Source organism: Euprymna scolopes, chromosome 7, assembly GCF_053919585.1.
Source record: "Euprymna scolopes isolate OS-2025 chromosome 7, ASM5391958v1, whole genome shotgun sequence".
In the NCBI taxonomy this organism is placed as follows: Eukaryota; Metazoa; Mollusca; class Cephalopoda; order Sepiida; family Sepiolidae; genus Euprymna; species Euprymna scolopes.
The window spans coordinates 114698998-114714761 of NC_136488.1; the positions used below are offsets into that span (position 1 = coordinate 114698998).

The 15764-nt window shown below is 29.7% G+C and overlaps 1 protein-coding gene across 33 annotated transcripts in view; it reads left to right on the plus strand.

The window, feature by feature from the left end:
* The window catches only part of LOC145279894 (DISP complex protein LRCH3-like), a 338958-nt gene that overhangs the window by 149847 nt on the left and 173347 nt on the right, over window positions 1–15764 (plus strand). For all 33 annotated transcript variants that reach the window (XM_080131416.1, XM_080131423.1, XM_080131410.1 and 30 more), the window contains exon 4: window positions 10936–11041. In XM_080131416.1, coding sequence (XP_079987542.1) covers window positions 10936–11041 — 106 coding nt within the window. The remainder of the gene's footprint in view (window positions 1–10935; window positions 11042–15764) is intronic.

A 15764-nucleotide genomic window follows, 5' to 3' on the forward strand; every position in this document is an offset into this window, starting at 1 on the left:
CAATTCACTCGTCTTCCTGGGGAGAATATAATCCACAAACTTGCTATGTTCTGTGGTCCCTAATTTCCTCAAAAGTAGGCAAACTTTCTTAGCGTTGCCCCACTTTTGACAATCCACGGTGAATAGGTCCTCATATCTCCGATAGAAAGCATCAAACGTCCCATCCAACACCGGTTGATAGTTGAACGTTTCTATAGCATTCCATATTGTACTTTGGGGAGAAGCAAAACTGTCGTCCCTGTGTTCCGTTCTATCAAATATTTTTAACAATAGCTCTTGTCTGTTTTAGTGAAGTAGCATTCTCTCCTCCAACGCTTGTTGCCTCTCTTGAAATTGTAACTGGAGCTTTGAGTGTGTGCATATGAGGAGGGAGCAATATATCCCTTCTTGGTAAAATACCTTAGAGATAACTCAATATGAGGGTGAACAAAAAAAAAATTTTTTACTTTAGTTTCGCAAGTAAAAAAAAAATGTACTGTGGTACACTACAGTTGCAAAAGAATAAAAATACTTGTGAATTTTCTGGAAGTTAACTAAAATGTTTTTTTGTTTTTTTTTATGTGTGTGTGGAGGAGTTGTCCCCATGTGGAAAAAATTTTTCACTATAGGACTGACAGTTAAAAATTGAATATTTCAGAAAATTCCACTTAATGAAAAAAAAAATCTTTCTTTTAGTCCAAGTAAAACGAAAGGGGGGGGGAAGAAACATTTCTCTCTTGTTAAAATATTGCATAAAGTTAGCAGCAAAAACAAAGGCAAAAAAAAACCCTTTTCACTTCATTTGAAAAATGTTCAAATTTGCATACGAATAAGCCATAGCCAGTTACAATTAGAAATTGTTCTCGCAGGGAAATTGGATCAATATTTTTCTCTTTTTTTCTTTCTTCTTTCAATAAGCAACCAAATTAATTTTTACACATTACAAAAATGCGTTTCGTACAGTTCTTTTCAATTTAAATATAGAGACAAAAAGATTACTTACAATTGCATCGATAACGAACTTGTGTTTTTTTTTTTTGTTTTTTTTTTTTTTTAGAATTTTGTTTTTAGAACGTAATTGCCAGCCTCTTTTGAAGTCAATTAGAGTTTCTTTTCTTTTTCTTTTTGTGGAGTTAACCCGTGTGAAAGTCGAATCCATCGTCGCCAGTTGTTATGGAGTTAAATGGTAATAAGAACGAAGGAACACAGGATTTTTAGGAACAAAACACGTATTCACATATATTACAGGCAAAACGAGTTGAGCAATACAATTCCTCAACGGTGAGGCGTGTGCACCTGACCTCCTTGGTCATGTACCAATCTCTGACTCCGGTACTCGATACCGAAAGTGATGTCATCAGAGGGAGTGACATCATGAGATAGTCCATTAATCCCATGGAGGGACATCTCCAACGATGTCATAGAACCTGTACTTATTGTCATTGCGGAGACCACTCATCTTTTTAAAAGTATTTGTCATTAAGCCTTGATCTTAGGCAGCCATTATAATCCTCTCCTGATTAACTTCGTTTTAGCCAGTCTATAGAGCTTTCTGTATCTATATAGTTCTGGGTGAATTTAACCAGAAAATACATTCTTTCAGTATTTTGCAATGGAAGTTCTTAGTTGGGATGTACCGATTATCAAATTTACGAATTTATCGGCCTTTGATAATTGGCCGATTACCAATTAATCGATCGATTAATAGGTTTTCTAATGCTAATTTATCAGCAAATTTGGTTGTCATAAATGATACTAATATTAATTATATTGTAAACCAAAATAAGTTAACTCCCTCTTTTGATTGACAGTGAAAATTTATTGAAGATATACGCACTGTCTACACCATATTATCAACTAACGGGCATGATGCGGACTTTTACAACTGCATTGAATTTGAGGCAAATAGATGTAAACATATGGAAAATTTCAGTCCTTTTTCTATCAAATTTTCATTATTTTGTGCTTTAAATCACTGTCAAAGAAAATTATTTTAGTTTTCAGTTTTCATGTTGAAGAATTGTACAATAAATTGCGACAATGTGTGAAGCGAAGATAAAGCATTCTTCATCAGTCATACTTTTGTTCTTCATTTTTGGACTCTTACTACCATGATATATATAGTTTTTATTTTTCTTGTTTAGATAATGTATATTTTATTGGGATAAAGTACTAATTAGATATCAGACATAAGTAATTTAAATACATAAGAAATTAAATATTAACAACCTTCAACCATTATGGCAACCAGTTTCTGCTGAAAGTATTTTGATGTCAATCCCAAGAATAAGAATACAGCTGCCTACAAGTTATGTCAATCTATCACATACAAAGGGTGGCAAATCAGCAAATCTTTTACGATGACTAATATGTTAAATTATCTTAGGAATGTTCATTCAAAAGAAACAAAAGTTGCAGATAAGAAACAGATGCACAATGAATATCCAGAGACAGACATTCTAGAATCAAATGGCAATAACCATGAGCCTCCAGCGAAAAACCAAACTACTATAGAATCAATATTGGCCAAAAAAAAGTTTGGAATACTAATGATTACAGGTCAGAAGAGATCCATTATTTGATAAGAGAAATGATTGTTGTTGATATCCGTATTATTCCGTAACATATTCGGTAACATCTGACATTAGATTTAATAGACTTATTGCAAAACTTTGTTCAAATTACAGCATTCCATCAAAAAAGTACTTCACTGTAAAATAATTTTCGATATATTTATAAAAGCAAAACAGTCTCTTACTGAAATTAGCATTTTATGAGCTACAGACATTTGGACAGCTACAACAGATAATGCTCCCTTTCTGAATTTGACAGGTCATTGGCTTTTAAATGATTTTGAACAGTGCAGAGCTGGGCTTAGAGTTGTTCTATTCTCTGGTGTACACTGAGGTGCAAGAATAAGTGAAAAATTACACAATGTTCTGGACAAGTATAAAATCTTCAATAAAGTCTTGCAGGATTCAGGGACAAATATGGTTGCTGGTGTCAGAGAATGTGATTTAGAATAATTATCATACATTGTAACTCAGGCTGTGAAGACAACCATTACATCTAACAGAAATAGTTTTTTTACTTTAATCACTTTTTATTAGCAATTAGCAAATTAACTGAAATACAGGATCAGCTTAATTTGTAAAACTAAACTCATTCAAGATGGGACCACATGGTGGAATTCAACATATTATATGTTGAAAATAAATTAAGAACAATGAAAAGTTCTTGTAATATATGTTTTTGATAAAATTCCTACCATAACAATTTGCCAATGGGGACTTGTTTAAAAAAAATATCCAGTTCCTGAATCCATTTGAAGAAATCACCAAAGAAGCAAGATACAGAACATCAACAATATCAATGATAATACAAATTTAGCTGTGAGGTTATTTCTGTTAAAAGCCGTTAAATCTAATTCTAGTATTTCTGACTTTTGTTGAACAATTCAGGTTATCAATGGAAACAAGATTTTCAGCTTATCTAAATGATAAAAACTTGTGTGTCTACTTTCCTAGACCCATGATTCAAATATTTATTTTAAAGATTGACATAAAAAGCATATTTAGAATTGGATTCTACATCTACTTTCCACTCATGATAATGAAGCAGAACCAGCAGGATACACTACACTACTGAGTCAAGAAGCACAAACACATGTAAATTACAATATGGCAACTTTGAAATCAACTAACAAAAAAGTAACTGAGTAAAAATGTCACAAACTAAAGTAAAAATGTCATAAAAGATGCTTCCATAACTCTTTGTATAAGAAAACAATAGGAAGTAAAAGTACAATTATTTCTAATTCAATTTCAGTCTTCATTTTTGAGGTGTGAAAAATGAACATTGCATCATTTATAATATCAAAATTGCACTGGTGAATAATTTATAAAGTATCATCAAATACTGAATTGAATGACAGTAAATATGAACATTCAATATAATTCTATACATAATGATTATTATGCCTATTTTTAAACCAATTCCAATTGCAACTTCATTATAAGTCGATAAAAATGCTGATATGTTCAATTTTGGTGGTGGAAATAAAGTACCAAATGTTATAAACATATACTAATGTTAAAATCACACATCATAAAAACTATTAAGATACAGATGTGGAATATTGCATGCCTAATCAATACCTATTGTAGAATGCTATATCCAAATGTTAGCTCTTTACACTATGTACTTCTTAAATAGTATCCTTAAGAAAACGTGTTTTTCACTTTTTTATCATGGTGATATAATTAAGTAAACATACAAGTTCAACATCAATTTGATTTTAATAAAAAAGAGGGCTACATTTATCAACAATAGAGCTCTTTATACAATTGATATGTTTTTGCGATTCTGTTGAATCCTTTGCTTGGCACTGATCACATTGGTCCATTTGAGCTGGTTCCCTCAACCAACCAACAGTCAAATACATACATAGAAAAAAAAAAACTTCAGTTGTCTTTCTTCAACCAACAGTCAAATACCAACCAACAGTCAAATACATACATAGAAAAAAAAAGAACTTCAGTTGTCTTTCTTCAAGGCTTGTGACACAAATCATTTGTTTTGTATTGTTTATTAAATTGTTAGGTGAAAGTACAGACTAATTAAAAAAACACCATCTCCTCCACATGTTAAATGGGTTTCCAAAAAGTTCTCTGCATAAGTAATATTGTTTTTTATTGTTTTAACATTTTTTTATTTTTCTATTGGTTTTGTCCAAGTTAACGCTGTGATTGTTTAAAATAATTTATTTCCAGTCGGTGTGAACCGTTCTGCTTTTCATTGGATGCCCAGAAAAAATCTCTGATTAATGTTTAGCAGTTTTAAAGAAGTAAACTAACTTAATTGTTTTTTAACGGAATATTTTTAATAGGCAAACAATAATCAGAAAGGACTTTTTCATGGCATATAAGTGAAGCAGAATGATTCGCATGAATCGAAATTTTTAAATAAGAAATTGGATCTTTTTTTTTTTTTTTCATACAATAATTTGGGACACTATAAGATTCCTACCTTAACAATTAACCAATGAAGAAGTGTTAAAAAAATTGTCCAGTTAAAGGACTCATCAAAGAAACAGGCCATAGAACTTCAACCATATTGATAATACCTACAATTTTAACTTTGAGGTGATTTCTTTCAAAAGCTGTCCAATCTAATTCTGATGTTTCTGACTTTAGTGGAATCCTTACCACTGTTGAACAATTCAATGAATTAATGGAAACAAGATTTTTGTCCTGTTTTAATGATAAAAACTTGTGTATGTCTACTTTCCTAGATTCAAAATTTAAATTTTAAAAGAATGACATGAAAAACACTAAGAATTAGATTCTACATCATCTACTGATGATAATGAAGCATAATCAGAAGGATACACTTCTTCAAACTCTGTTCAGAGTCAGGAAGATCAAAGTGAAAGTAAAACTGTATCTCTTTCAAAACATTACCTGGTGCTTACAATAGTGGCAGGATGCTGATGGTCAATTTCTGGAAGACGCATACCTTCTATTCCTCTGGACAGATACAGCCTAGGCAGACACTGGTTTTGTATATTCTTTACAGTGTCAACATTTTCCGCGTTTAAATGTCTAGTCTGCTTAGGTCCTTTTGTGACCAATCAGCAATGCCAAAGTTGTATGCTACCACAAACATAGCTAGTTGGTAGTTGGTTAATGCTTTTATTTGTAAGCCTCGTTTTACAGATTTTTCTTACACAGCTTGTATATTCGCTGCTAAATTTTTCTCTCATCTTGCCATACTGAATTGAATAGTTTTCTTTTATGCCAAAGTATTTGTATTTTTTCTGCTCTTCTGTCTTTGATGATAGTATTTTCATCAAGCTGTATGTTTTCCTTTCGGACCTTCTTCCCAGCTGTGATGGAACTCTTGGCACATTTATCCAAACCAAACTTCATTCCAGTATCTTTTGGATAAGTTATATATGACCTGTGACTTAAGTCAGTGTCTGAGCTGGCATACAGCTTGAGGCCATCCATGAATAGCAGCTGGTTGACAGGTCTTGTTGGCAACTCTGGCTTCATGATATGGTAGTTTGCCACATTTTTATATTTACAACTATGGTCTCTTTGATTACTGGATGGATCTTAATAGCAACTTCTATGATGAGCAAAACATGTTAATTTTTTATTTTAATTATCTAGTGTAATATTGATGTATACTGCTCGAAAATAACTGATTTTAACATTTTTGTTTGAAAAAGTATGCTTAAAAAGAAGTGTTCTGGAAGAACATTTCCCCACAACATCTTCAAGAAATTGTTTAGTGGGTAAATAAAAGATTTTTGTTTTCTTTTAAAGTAAATGATTAAATGTCTTTGGGTTCATTTAAAAAAAAAAATTATTGAAAACTTAAATCTGAATATCTTTAGGTAACAACATACAGAGACATTTTCTTATACAATTTTGATCCAAGGTATTGACTAAAATTATTTTTCAAATTTATTTCAAAGCAAAAACTGGAATAATATATTGAATATAAGCCGACAATGTCAAACTTGGATGATTGTCTCAATTGATAAAAAAATAAAATAATAAAACACACCATATCAATTTGTTTTTAAAAATTTTTTTTAAAAATCAGTGTAAGCTAATTTCTGCCAAATTGCTAGAGCCATATTTCCTCATTATTCAGATGGATTTCATTTCTCTTTCTTGCTTTATCTTTCTCTTTTCTTGTGATTTCTCTTTTCCTTTACTCCTTTCTCTACTTTGCCTTGTCTTCTTTTTCCATCTTATGTCAGTTGTCTCTGAAAACTGAAAATATTCATTTTGTTGTAAAGGCTAAAACTTCAAACAATTCACTTGTTTCATTCAAGAATGATTTCTGGTCTCTTTCTTTTCACATGCACATTCTGTGTGTTTTTTGACTTTCTCAGAACATATTAGAATTTTTTAGGAAATAAATTGCTTTCTGCACTGTAACTGGTCTTGGGTGGGAAGGGGATTCTTAATTTCAGTTTATTTCTGTCATTAACTACTTCCATCCCTGAAAAACGTTCATGAATGTGCAAAAACCAAACAAAAAAGTAAACAAAACATTTTCTTTTAATAAAGCGGTGTTTGTTTCTTTATCTACAACCTTTATATAACATTAGTTTGTTTCTTGCAGAGGAGTGGGAGTATAATTGAATTTCATTGAATATTATTTCTGCTTGTTGTCTCACAGAATCTTAAAATATATTCTTCAAGGATTTAAAAAAAAAAAAAAAAGAGTTAAAAATGACTCCTATTATTCTCCACCAAAGCTAAAATATTGATGTCCTTTTGAATGGGTAACTTAGCTGGGTTTTAAGTATTCCTACAACTTGAATCTATTCTGAGAATCTGAGCAAACACTGCAATATAAAGACATGCTAAAATAACTTTCATGTATTGTCCAGAATTTCATCTGATCATGTCAAGTAGAAGCTTATACATAGTTTATATTGTTTTGATATTGATTTTCTTTTTTTGTTCAAAAGATATATATTCATTGTTTTATATAAATAATCTAAATAGCTTTATAAGCTTAAATTACATACAACTAAGAACATCAGTCAGATGTGAAACTGCATACCTCCACCTACAACGTAAGCACAAGCAAAAGTTTTATTTGAACTTGAACATCATTGTATGAAGCATTGCCAAAGTTATGCAATAGAAAATTAATAACTTGAAAATTATCTCATCAAGCTGAAATTTTGTATGGTGGTTATGAAAAAGCATTAGCTGTATACATCAAATTTGGGAAAATGGAAGTTAAAAATTCATCAAAATTTTGCCCATGACTGTACACAATTAGGATCTTCTTCAGGTGCATCTTATCGAACATGGGAATCTATACAGAATTTGAAACAGAATTTTTTATTTCATCCACAGAGCTTGATTAGCTATAATTTATAATTGCATTCTTAGAATCACCTGCACTGAGAATTGAACCTTCAACCCATAGAAGATTGTCAATTAGAACTGATCATTATTTAGCACTTATATTACGTCATAGATCTATACAATTCTAACATGCATTTTAAGAAACCTATTTAAATCTATTCTTGTTTTTAGTTGTGTAATCTTACTACTTATATATATATAAATATATTCTGCAAGGATGACCCATGGCATAATGGATATATGGGTCAAAATAATCAGTTCTAAATTAGTCTTCTAGAGATTAAAGGTTCAACCATCAGTGCAAGTGTTACAAAAATTACAATTCAGACTTCTACCTAGTCATAGCAAGCTACTCTTATAGATTAAATAAAGGGTTCTGCTTGAAATTTTGTATAGATTTTTGAGTTGGACAAGATGTATCTGAAGAAAGTTGGAGATTACATCGACCAAAACGTCATAAGAATAACATCCCAAAATTATCAATTCTTATCTAAAAGAAAAGAATTTCAAAACATAATTTATAACATGTCTTATTTCTTCAAACTACTTTCTCCTCGTATTCTACTCTACCCTACCCTTTTCTCTCTTGTAACTATCACCTTCTACTTCTGTTTCCTCCTTATAGTCATCCTTTATACAAAAGTGAAAGAAAAATTTACTTTGATAAACAAATGAAATATTAGTTTACTAATGTGCTTTTGATTTGAATCTCTCTTTATTTTGCAATAAACTTCAGTTATTTTTCCATGTATTCTGTTCTATTCTTAGATGAATCTTATATATTCTTAGATGAATCTTATATATTACATGTAACGACTATGTAAATTATGATAAGACTAAAAATAGAAATTGCTTGCATTGTTTGCTTATCTATAGAAGAAAGCAATCTTGAAATCTTTTCTTTCTGCTCTTCTACTCTTGGTAAGGTGGTTGTTAATCTAATAAAAAAAAAAATCAAAATGCCTGTAATTTTGCATTCATTCAACCATTTTCTTAGTAGATGTAAGATCATTTATTCTGTCCTCAAGTCTGATCCGCTTCCTTTCCAAGTAATCTGTAAGAATTTTGACTTTCAGTTTAAAAGTTTCTACACAATATACCAAATTATAATTTGAATTTGTAACAATTTTACTGTTTTTGATGATATTTTTAAAATATTATTTATAATCCTAAACAGCTTTTCTCTTCTTTGTTGCTGCTATCTTTACAACTATTTGCTTGGTATAATTTCTGACCCTCTTCTTTAGGTATCTTTTCTCTTAGTTTATATCTGCTTGGGAGGGAACCTTTTAGTTAACCTACTGGGATAGATTGTTTTTATTCTATGGACATGAGGATTTTTTTTTTTTTTTTAATTTGTTTAAATAGTTTAGTGTAAATTCTACCTAGAGTTAGTTCAGAGAAAAAAAGAAAACTATACGGAAAAGCAATAAACATTGCATGAAAATAATCTACTATTTGAAATTCCAAGGTTAATGATTTTGATGAAATACACTTAAAAAAAAGGGGAAAAGTAAAATGACTAAAACTGTGCAAGGGATAGCAACCAAGATAAGGAAAGCAATCTGAAACATGTAAATAATTTAAGTGCGTTTACTGTTATCTTTTGCTTCACATATTTCAATGTTTCAGTTGCAGATTTTTACCAGAAGTAATTTTTATTACTACTACCTAAATAAAATTATATTACTGGTACTAGTAATATTACTAGCAGGGAACAGGCATTGTTTGGAAAATATGAAGAACCTAAGAAACTTCTGCTCTCACCTTTGAACCCTGCATACATATTTTTACTCTTTTTTTTGTTTTTGTTTTATCTATAAGTATTAGTTATAGACCTATAAATAATAATGAAAAGAGTACTCATAAAATATTTAAGTAGAGGCAAGAATTTGTTTTTTCTAGTGTGGGAAGTGTCTATACGCAAACACTTTAAGTAATATTTTATAAGAATAACTAGATAAAATAAATTTTATAGGTGAGATCAGTGTTTAAAGAGAGATGAGTAATGGAATAGTTTGTACTAAAACTGCATCTGAATTTCGATAATTTAAAATGAAAAATATAAATTAAATGAACATTGAAACATATGCATCATATTATAACTATACTATAAAATAGACATAATCAAACTGATGTATGCTTCTATGGTAACCAACCTACTTTCTCACAAAATAACGACTACTTAAAGACTTGCATGTGCTGCTACTATGATGACTATGCATCCTGCCTCAGTAAAAATCGAAACAATCAATTGCAACAACCAAATCTAAAAAATAGTATGTAATGATTAGGGCTGTGACAACAGCATATTCTTTTCATTGTTTTGACTCTTAAGTATATATCTGTTAATATCTTGTATGTTTTTGTATAGACTGCTATGGTTCTCAATTGCTTGCCTGTCCCTTACTGTGTTAGATATATACTTAAGTCAAAAGAATATTCTGTTGTCACAGCCCTAGTAATGATTATTAAGCAAAAAGTTTAAAACAAGATTATAGGAGACGTTTTGTTATGTATATTCTATGAATATAATGCAAAGGATAATTGTAGATGTTTGTATTTATAATCTAGAAATGTAATTTGGAAAAGTCTTTCATTAGCTGTGTAATTTCTGATAGGCATAGTGGTTAATATGAAGTGAGTATTGTGTAATACAAAAACGTGACTATAATTAAATTTCTAATATATTTTTTTTATTGTGTCCTAAGTCAAAAGATGAAGGCTTATTACTGTGTGTGTGAGATGGATAAAGGGTAGTTTTTCTTACTCCTGCACTGAAATAAGCAAAGAGAAAATAATTGAGTGGATAAAAATATTAAAAATGGATGAATTCAAACGAAACCAGTTTTGTTTTAAATGTTTGCCAATAATCTAAGAATTCTATTTATATGCAGCCTTTCTTTATTTGATGTACTATAGAATCATTCCATGTCAAACGAACAAATATTTTAGGTGAAAGTATCTTCACTGACATTTTTTGTGTGCAAAATATGATTTGAACATTTCTCTAAATATTTAAATCATTATGTGTTGCTTTTCTTTTCTTTAGGATGTTAGCTGCAATGAAATCACCCGCTTACCAACAGAAATTGGCAAGTTGCCTTCCCTTCGGAGATTGAATGTTAGGAAAAACTTGTTAGTAGAAATACCTCCAGGTAAGTAATATACAATTATTGTATTATCAAAATGTCAAAATATAGGTGTTAAGTACCAGATTTTAAAAATTTATTATTTATTTAATAAGAAGTGAAATGTATATGACGTAAAAGTGAACTAAATTTCTCATTTCCCATCAAATTTCAGACTGAAATGACAGTTTCTTTCATTATTAGAATAGAAACATCCATTTGTCTCGGTCTTTTTTCATACTATCATTATCTGTTTTTCATGTTTATTTGTCAATCTATAATTTTGAGACTCGACTATTAATTTTACTCTTTACTAGAAATAATTAATGCATCTTTTACGTGTGTTAAATATCTTATTTATCTGGAAGATGATTTATCTAATGGCTCAAAAATTTAAATTCAAGACAATAACATGGCTTACGTTAGACATGGGTAAGAAGTTTTGAAAAAAATAATCATGTCAAACAGATAAAGAATGCCTTTCTTATTCAATATCTACCTAGAAAACAACAACAACAACAAAAAGCAAGCAAAAAAAATCCCCCCAAAATCTCATGCTACAAAACTATGGAGATTAAAATATTACCTTAACAAAAATAGTTATAGTTTTATAACAATATGGTTGAATTAAACAATTTAATTACCAAATAATGCCATAGTCCTCCCCAAAATAAAAAGAATACAAATAAAGCAAAATAACTCTGACAGTATCTAAGTTTCTTTTAAAATAAACTTATTAAATTTAAGGGCAATGTTTGTTTTTATATTTGCATAGTGCTTTGTTGTTGCTGTAAGTGTCTATTTGTTAACCTTGCTGCTCAAGCTAGTTTCCTGGTTGGCAAAAAACTACAACTTATGACATTCACCTACTTTTGTAATAGGCCAAATAATGATGTCAAGAGATTCTTGTCACTAGTATGGCAACCATCTGTTATGGTCAATACATGTTTGTTCTACTTTATCAAATATATTAATGTGTGTTTCTATATCCACCACTCATGTTGCATAATAGCCTTTCTAAATTTTTTGTTAATTTAACTACAAATTAAAAAGAAAAAAAAGCAAACTAATTTTTAACATCCGGTTGAAAATGTTTTAGGTCCTAGAGCACCAGTCCTATACCTAAGATATTTAGTTTTTAATTGCATTTAAATGTTTATAATGCCTTTAATTGTTAAGAAACTTGACAGTATGACTGGAAAGCCTTGGATTTTAATATTATGTGTGCTGAAATCATGACAGGAGCGCTAGTGTAGTATGCTTGTTTGTCATGGGACCATCCTCCTTGGCATTTCCTCCTTGGGGAGAGGGAGCAGTGTATGTAGTATATGTTTATTCATCCACACAAGCTAGCAAAAATATGTAACTAAAAGAAACATACTTTGTTAATAATAATGATTTTGGTCATCTTTTGACAGTGAAACATTCACAAAGTTTAAGCATTTATATACTCACTCAATCATTGTGGTCGGAAGTTCCAATCCTGAGAGGCTAGTTTGTATTATTAAGCAACCGTAAACTTAAATCTAATATAAATATTAATATTTATATAGTAATCCCAATTCAACCACTTTCACTTATCTTATTAATTGGTGTCTAATGATTATGGATAAAATTGAATGTAAATATTTTAATTTTTTGTGACCCTTAAAATCCCTTTAAAATATTCTAAAGAAACTGAAATATGTACTATCTATTCAAATTTTATAAAAATTGGAAATATCTGTATTTTCAGGAGTGGCTTACACTCTCTCTTTGTTTCTGTACATAAAACTAAATTAAGCTAAATATATCCCACATTACGCATCTTTACACATAACAGCTGATTTCCAAAACTAATAATTATCAGTTAATTTAGGAATAAATGTATAAACATATCTAGCTTCATATCAATACAGATTTTAACATGTAACAAAATGTTGGTTTTGTGTTTTATGGATTATTACCTGTCATTGAGATGTTCTATACTGCAACAATTGGTTTGTGAATTTGTTTTCTAGACATATATGTTTCAGGAAAGTATCTATAAAGAATGTTATTATCAACAACTTTTTTGCCAACTTTATTTTGTCATATAGTTTTTATTTTACTGTATATGTTTTTCTGTTTGTGTTCTTTCTTGAATTTTTGTTGATTATTTTCGTACATGGCATGAAATACATCTGGAAAAGGTGTGGCCATCATTAAATGCACTTTTCTTGTGAGTCATAGATTTTCTTAGTATGCCTTTAAACAAGATAATGCTGATTATATAAACACAACTACCCAGTGTTATCCAGGAGCGATGGCTGCATAAGAATAATTAAAGAAAAGTCTGGCTAACATTTTTAAAAAAACTTACTTGTCAAATTATTTTTTAAATACCTTTCCCTTTAAATGTTTCTTTTTCTAATTCATTGTGCAAACTTTTTCAACTGCTTAAATAGAAAGAAAAGTTAATCAGCAGTTTGACTTAGTTTCAGTGTTGTTTTTTAAACCTTTACTAGTAAGAATGGAAGTACTTTTTTCTTGACCTTACATTCACTTAATTGGCCTCAGGTGAATGAACATTTTTTTACCATGATCAAAAAAAAGGATTGAATGATGAAATTTATATTCTCCTACCTCTAGTTCATGATATCAGATTTACCTTTTCTGTGTTTAATTTTACTTTTTATAATATGCAATTCTGGAAAGAGAACCAATGATGTATTGAACATCGATTGGATGAGATGTGGTTTAAATACAGTGACATTTATTAAAATCATTTTTTGTAAATGTTAAAGCCTTCAGTTGCACTAGACATTTCTCAGCAATCAATAAAAACCGATGTGTAATATTGCTCAAAGAACTCCATATTATCATTACGATTTTAATTTTTCATTTTATAATTTCATAAATCAAATCAAATCAAGTAAAAACTTATCTTTCCTTTTTATGGGGATCTTGGCATGAATGCAGACTCCAAAATATTATATACCATTTGATCAAAATGAAACATACTTATTTAAGTATTCTGGTTAATGTATTTGATCAATATATATATGCTCATTGATCTATCTAAAAAATTATAGTGTAAAATCATGCCGGACCCTCACGGTCATTAACCCCCAGTAAAAACAAAGCACATTGTGTTGGATTAATTGTTAATGAGCATAAATGTATGAATTGTTGAGTCCTTGGCACTCGTGTTCATTTGTCATTGTCTTTGCTCAAGGTAATCTTACTTGTCAACTAATATCGCCATTGAACAACTGACCAACAACTGTTAGGTGCTGTCCTGGAGTTAAGTAGATCTCTCCTTTATTGTCGTCCACTTACTTTCTGATTACTCACTTTTTATTTTGTGAATTATTTCAACTCAACATTCTTGGCTGTGTGGAGGTGCAATTCATAGTAGCACATTAGGAATTGAAAGTATATTTTTTATGCACATCTAGCGTGAATCTTCCAAGTATCCTACATAATGTATTTTAAGAATAAAGTTAGATACTTCTCCATTTACTGTATTTCCATCATATTGCCTCAGTATATTTTGTCAGCTTATGTAAATTGCTGCAATATATGTATGAGATAAACAAGATATATCTATATATGAATTTTTTAAACATTCAATGCCTCCGTTCAGTCTTAAGACAATAGATACCCCTGTAAGAGTAGCAGCACGTGCATGGGTTGCATAATCCTCAACCAGACCTCTCCTGAACTGGCACTGCTTGAGTCCAGTGACAAGGAGAAATCCAGGACAACCGGAAACAATGCTGAGATAAGCGGAGAGCACATACAGTACCTGGAATACCCAAGTGGTCACCCATTTTAGTACTGACCAGGCTCAACATTGCTTTACTTCAGTGATTTCACCTTGTTATAAGCATGCAAAACATATTCATTTATTTAAATTTAAATTGACAAATTTATAACCTTAAAAATGAGACACAAGTTAGAAACGTATTTCGTTCAAGGCATAAAAATAGTTAAACAAAATGTTTTGTTATAAACTTTAAAAATTAAAATACAATATTTAATTTGAAATTTATCAATTTTCAAAGTGAATTTTCATAGACTTTACATAGTAAAGCATAAACATTTAAATTCAATCTAAAAGCTACCTTGGGTTTATTTTATGTACATTAAAAAAAATTTACTTGAAAATTATATATCTATATCATTAATTCCTAAATAATAGATAAATTTAATTTTTTTTAAATGCAACAAAATAAATCCAAGATAATTTTAGATTCAATTTAAATTTTTATACTTTAAATTTATTAAAATGCATTTTTAAAACTGATACATTTCAAATTAAATCTTTTACCTTAATTTTTTAAGTTTATAAAAAACATTTCATTTAACCATTTGCATGTCTTATAAGAAATGCTTTTCTAACGTGTTTGTGTGTGTGTATATGTATATATATATATATATATATATATATATGAGAAAGAAAATTAAAACCGTAAGTTGAATTTACAATCTAAATTTATTGTTCGACTGAATACTCCAAAAAACAATTTACAAAGTCCTTATTTCTTATTTATTTTTACATATCCCACATTTTTTCACTTCTTTTCTTGGCAATTTATAACTACAATAAATTGCAGTTTCACTTAATGCCATAACTAGCAAATTCTAGCATTGCTACAAATATAATTTGCTGATTTCTTTATGTCCTCTGATGAGAAGAATAACAAGAATAGTATTCTTTGAAACTCTGCGAAATAAGGACTTTGTAAATTGTTTTTTGGAGTATTCAGTCAAACAGTAAATTTTG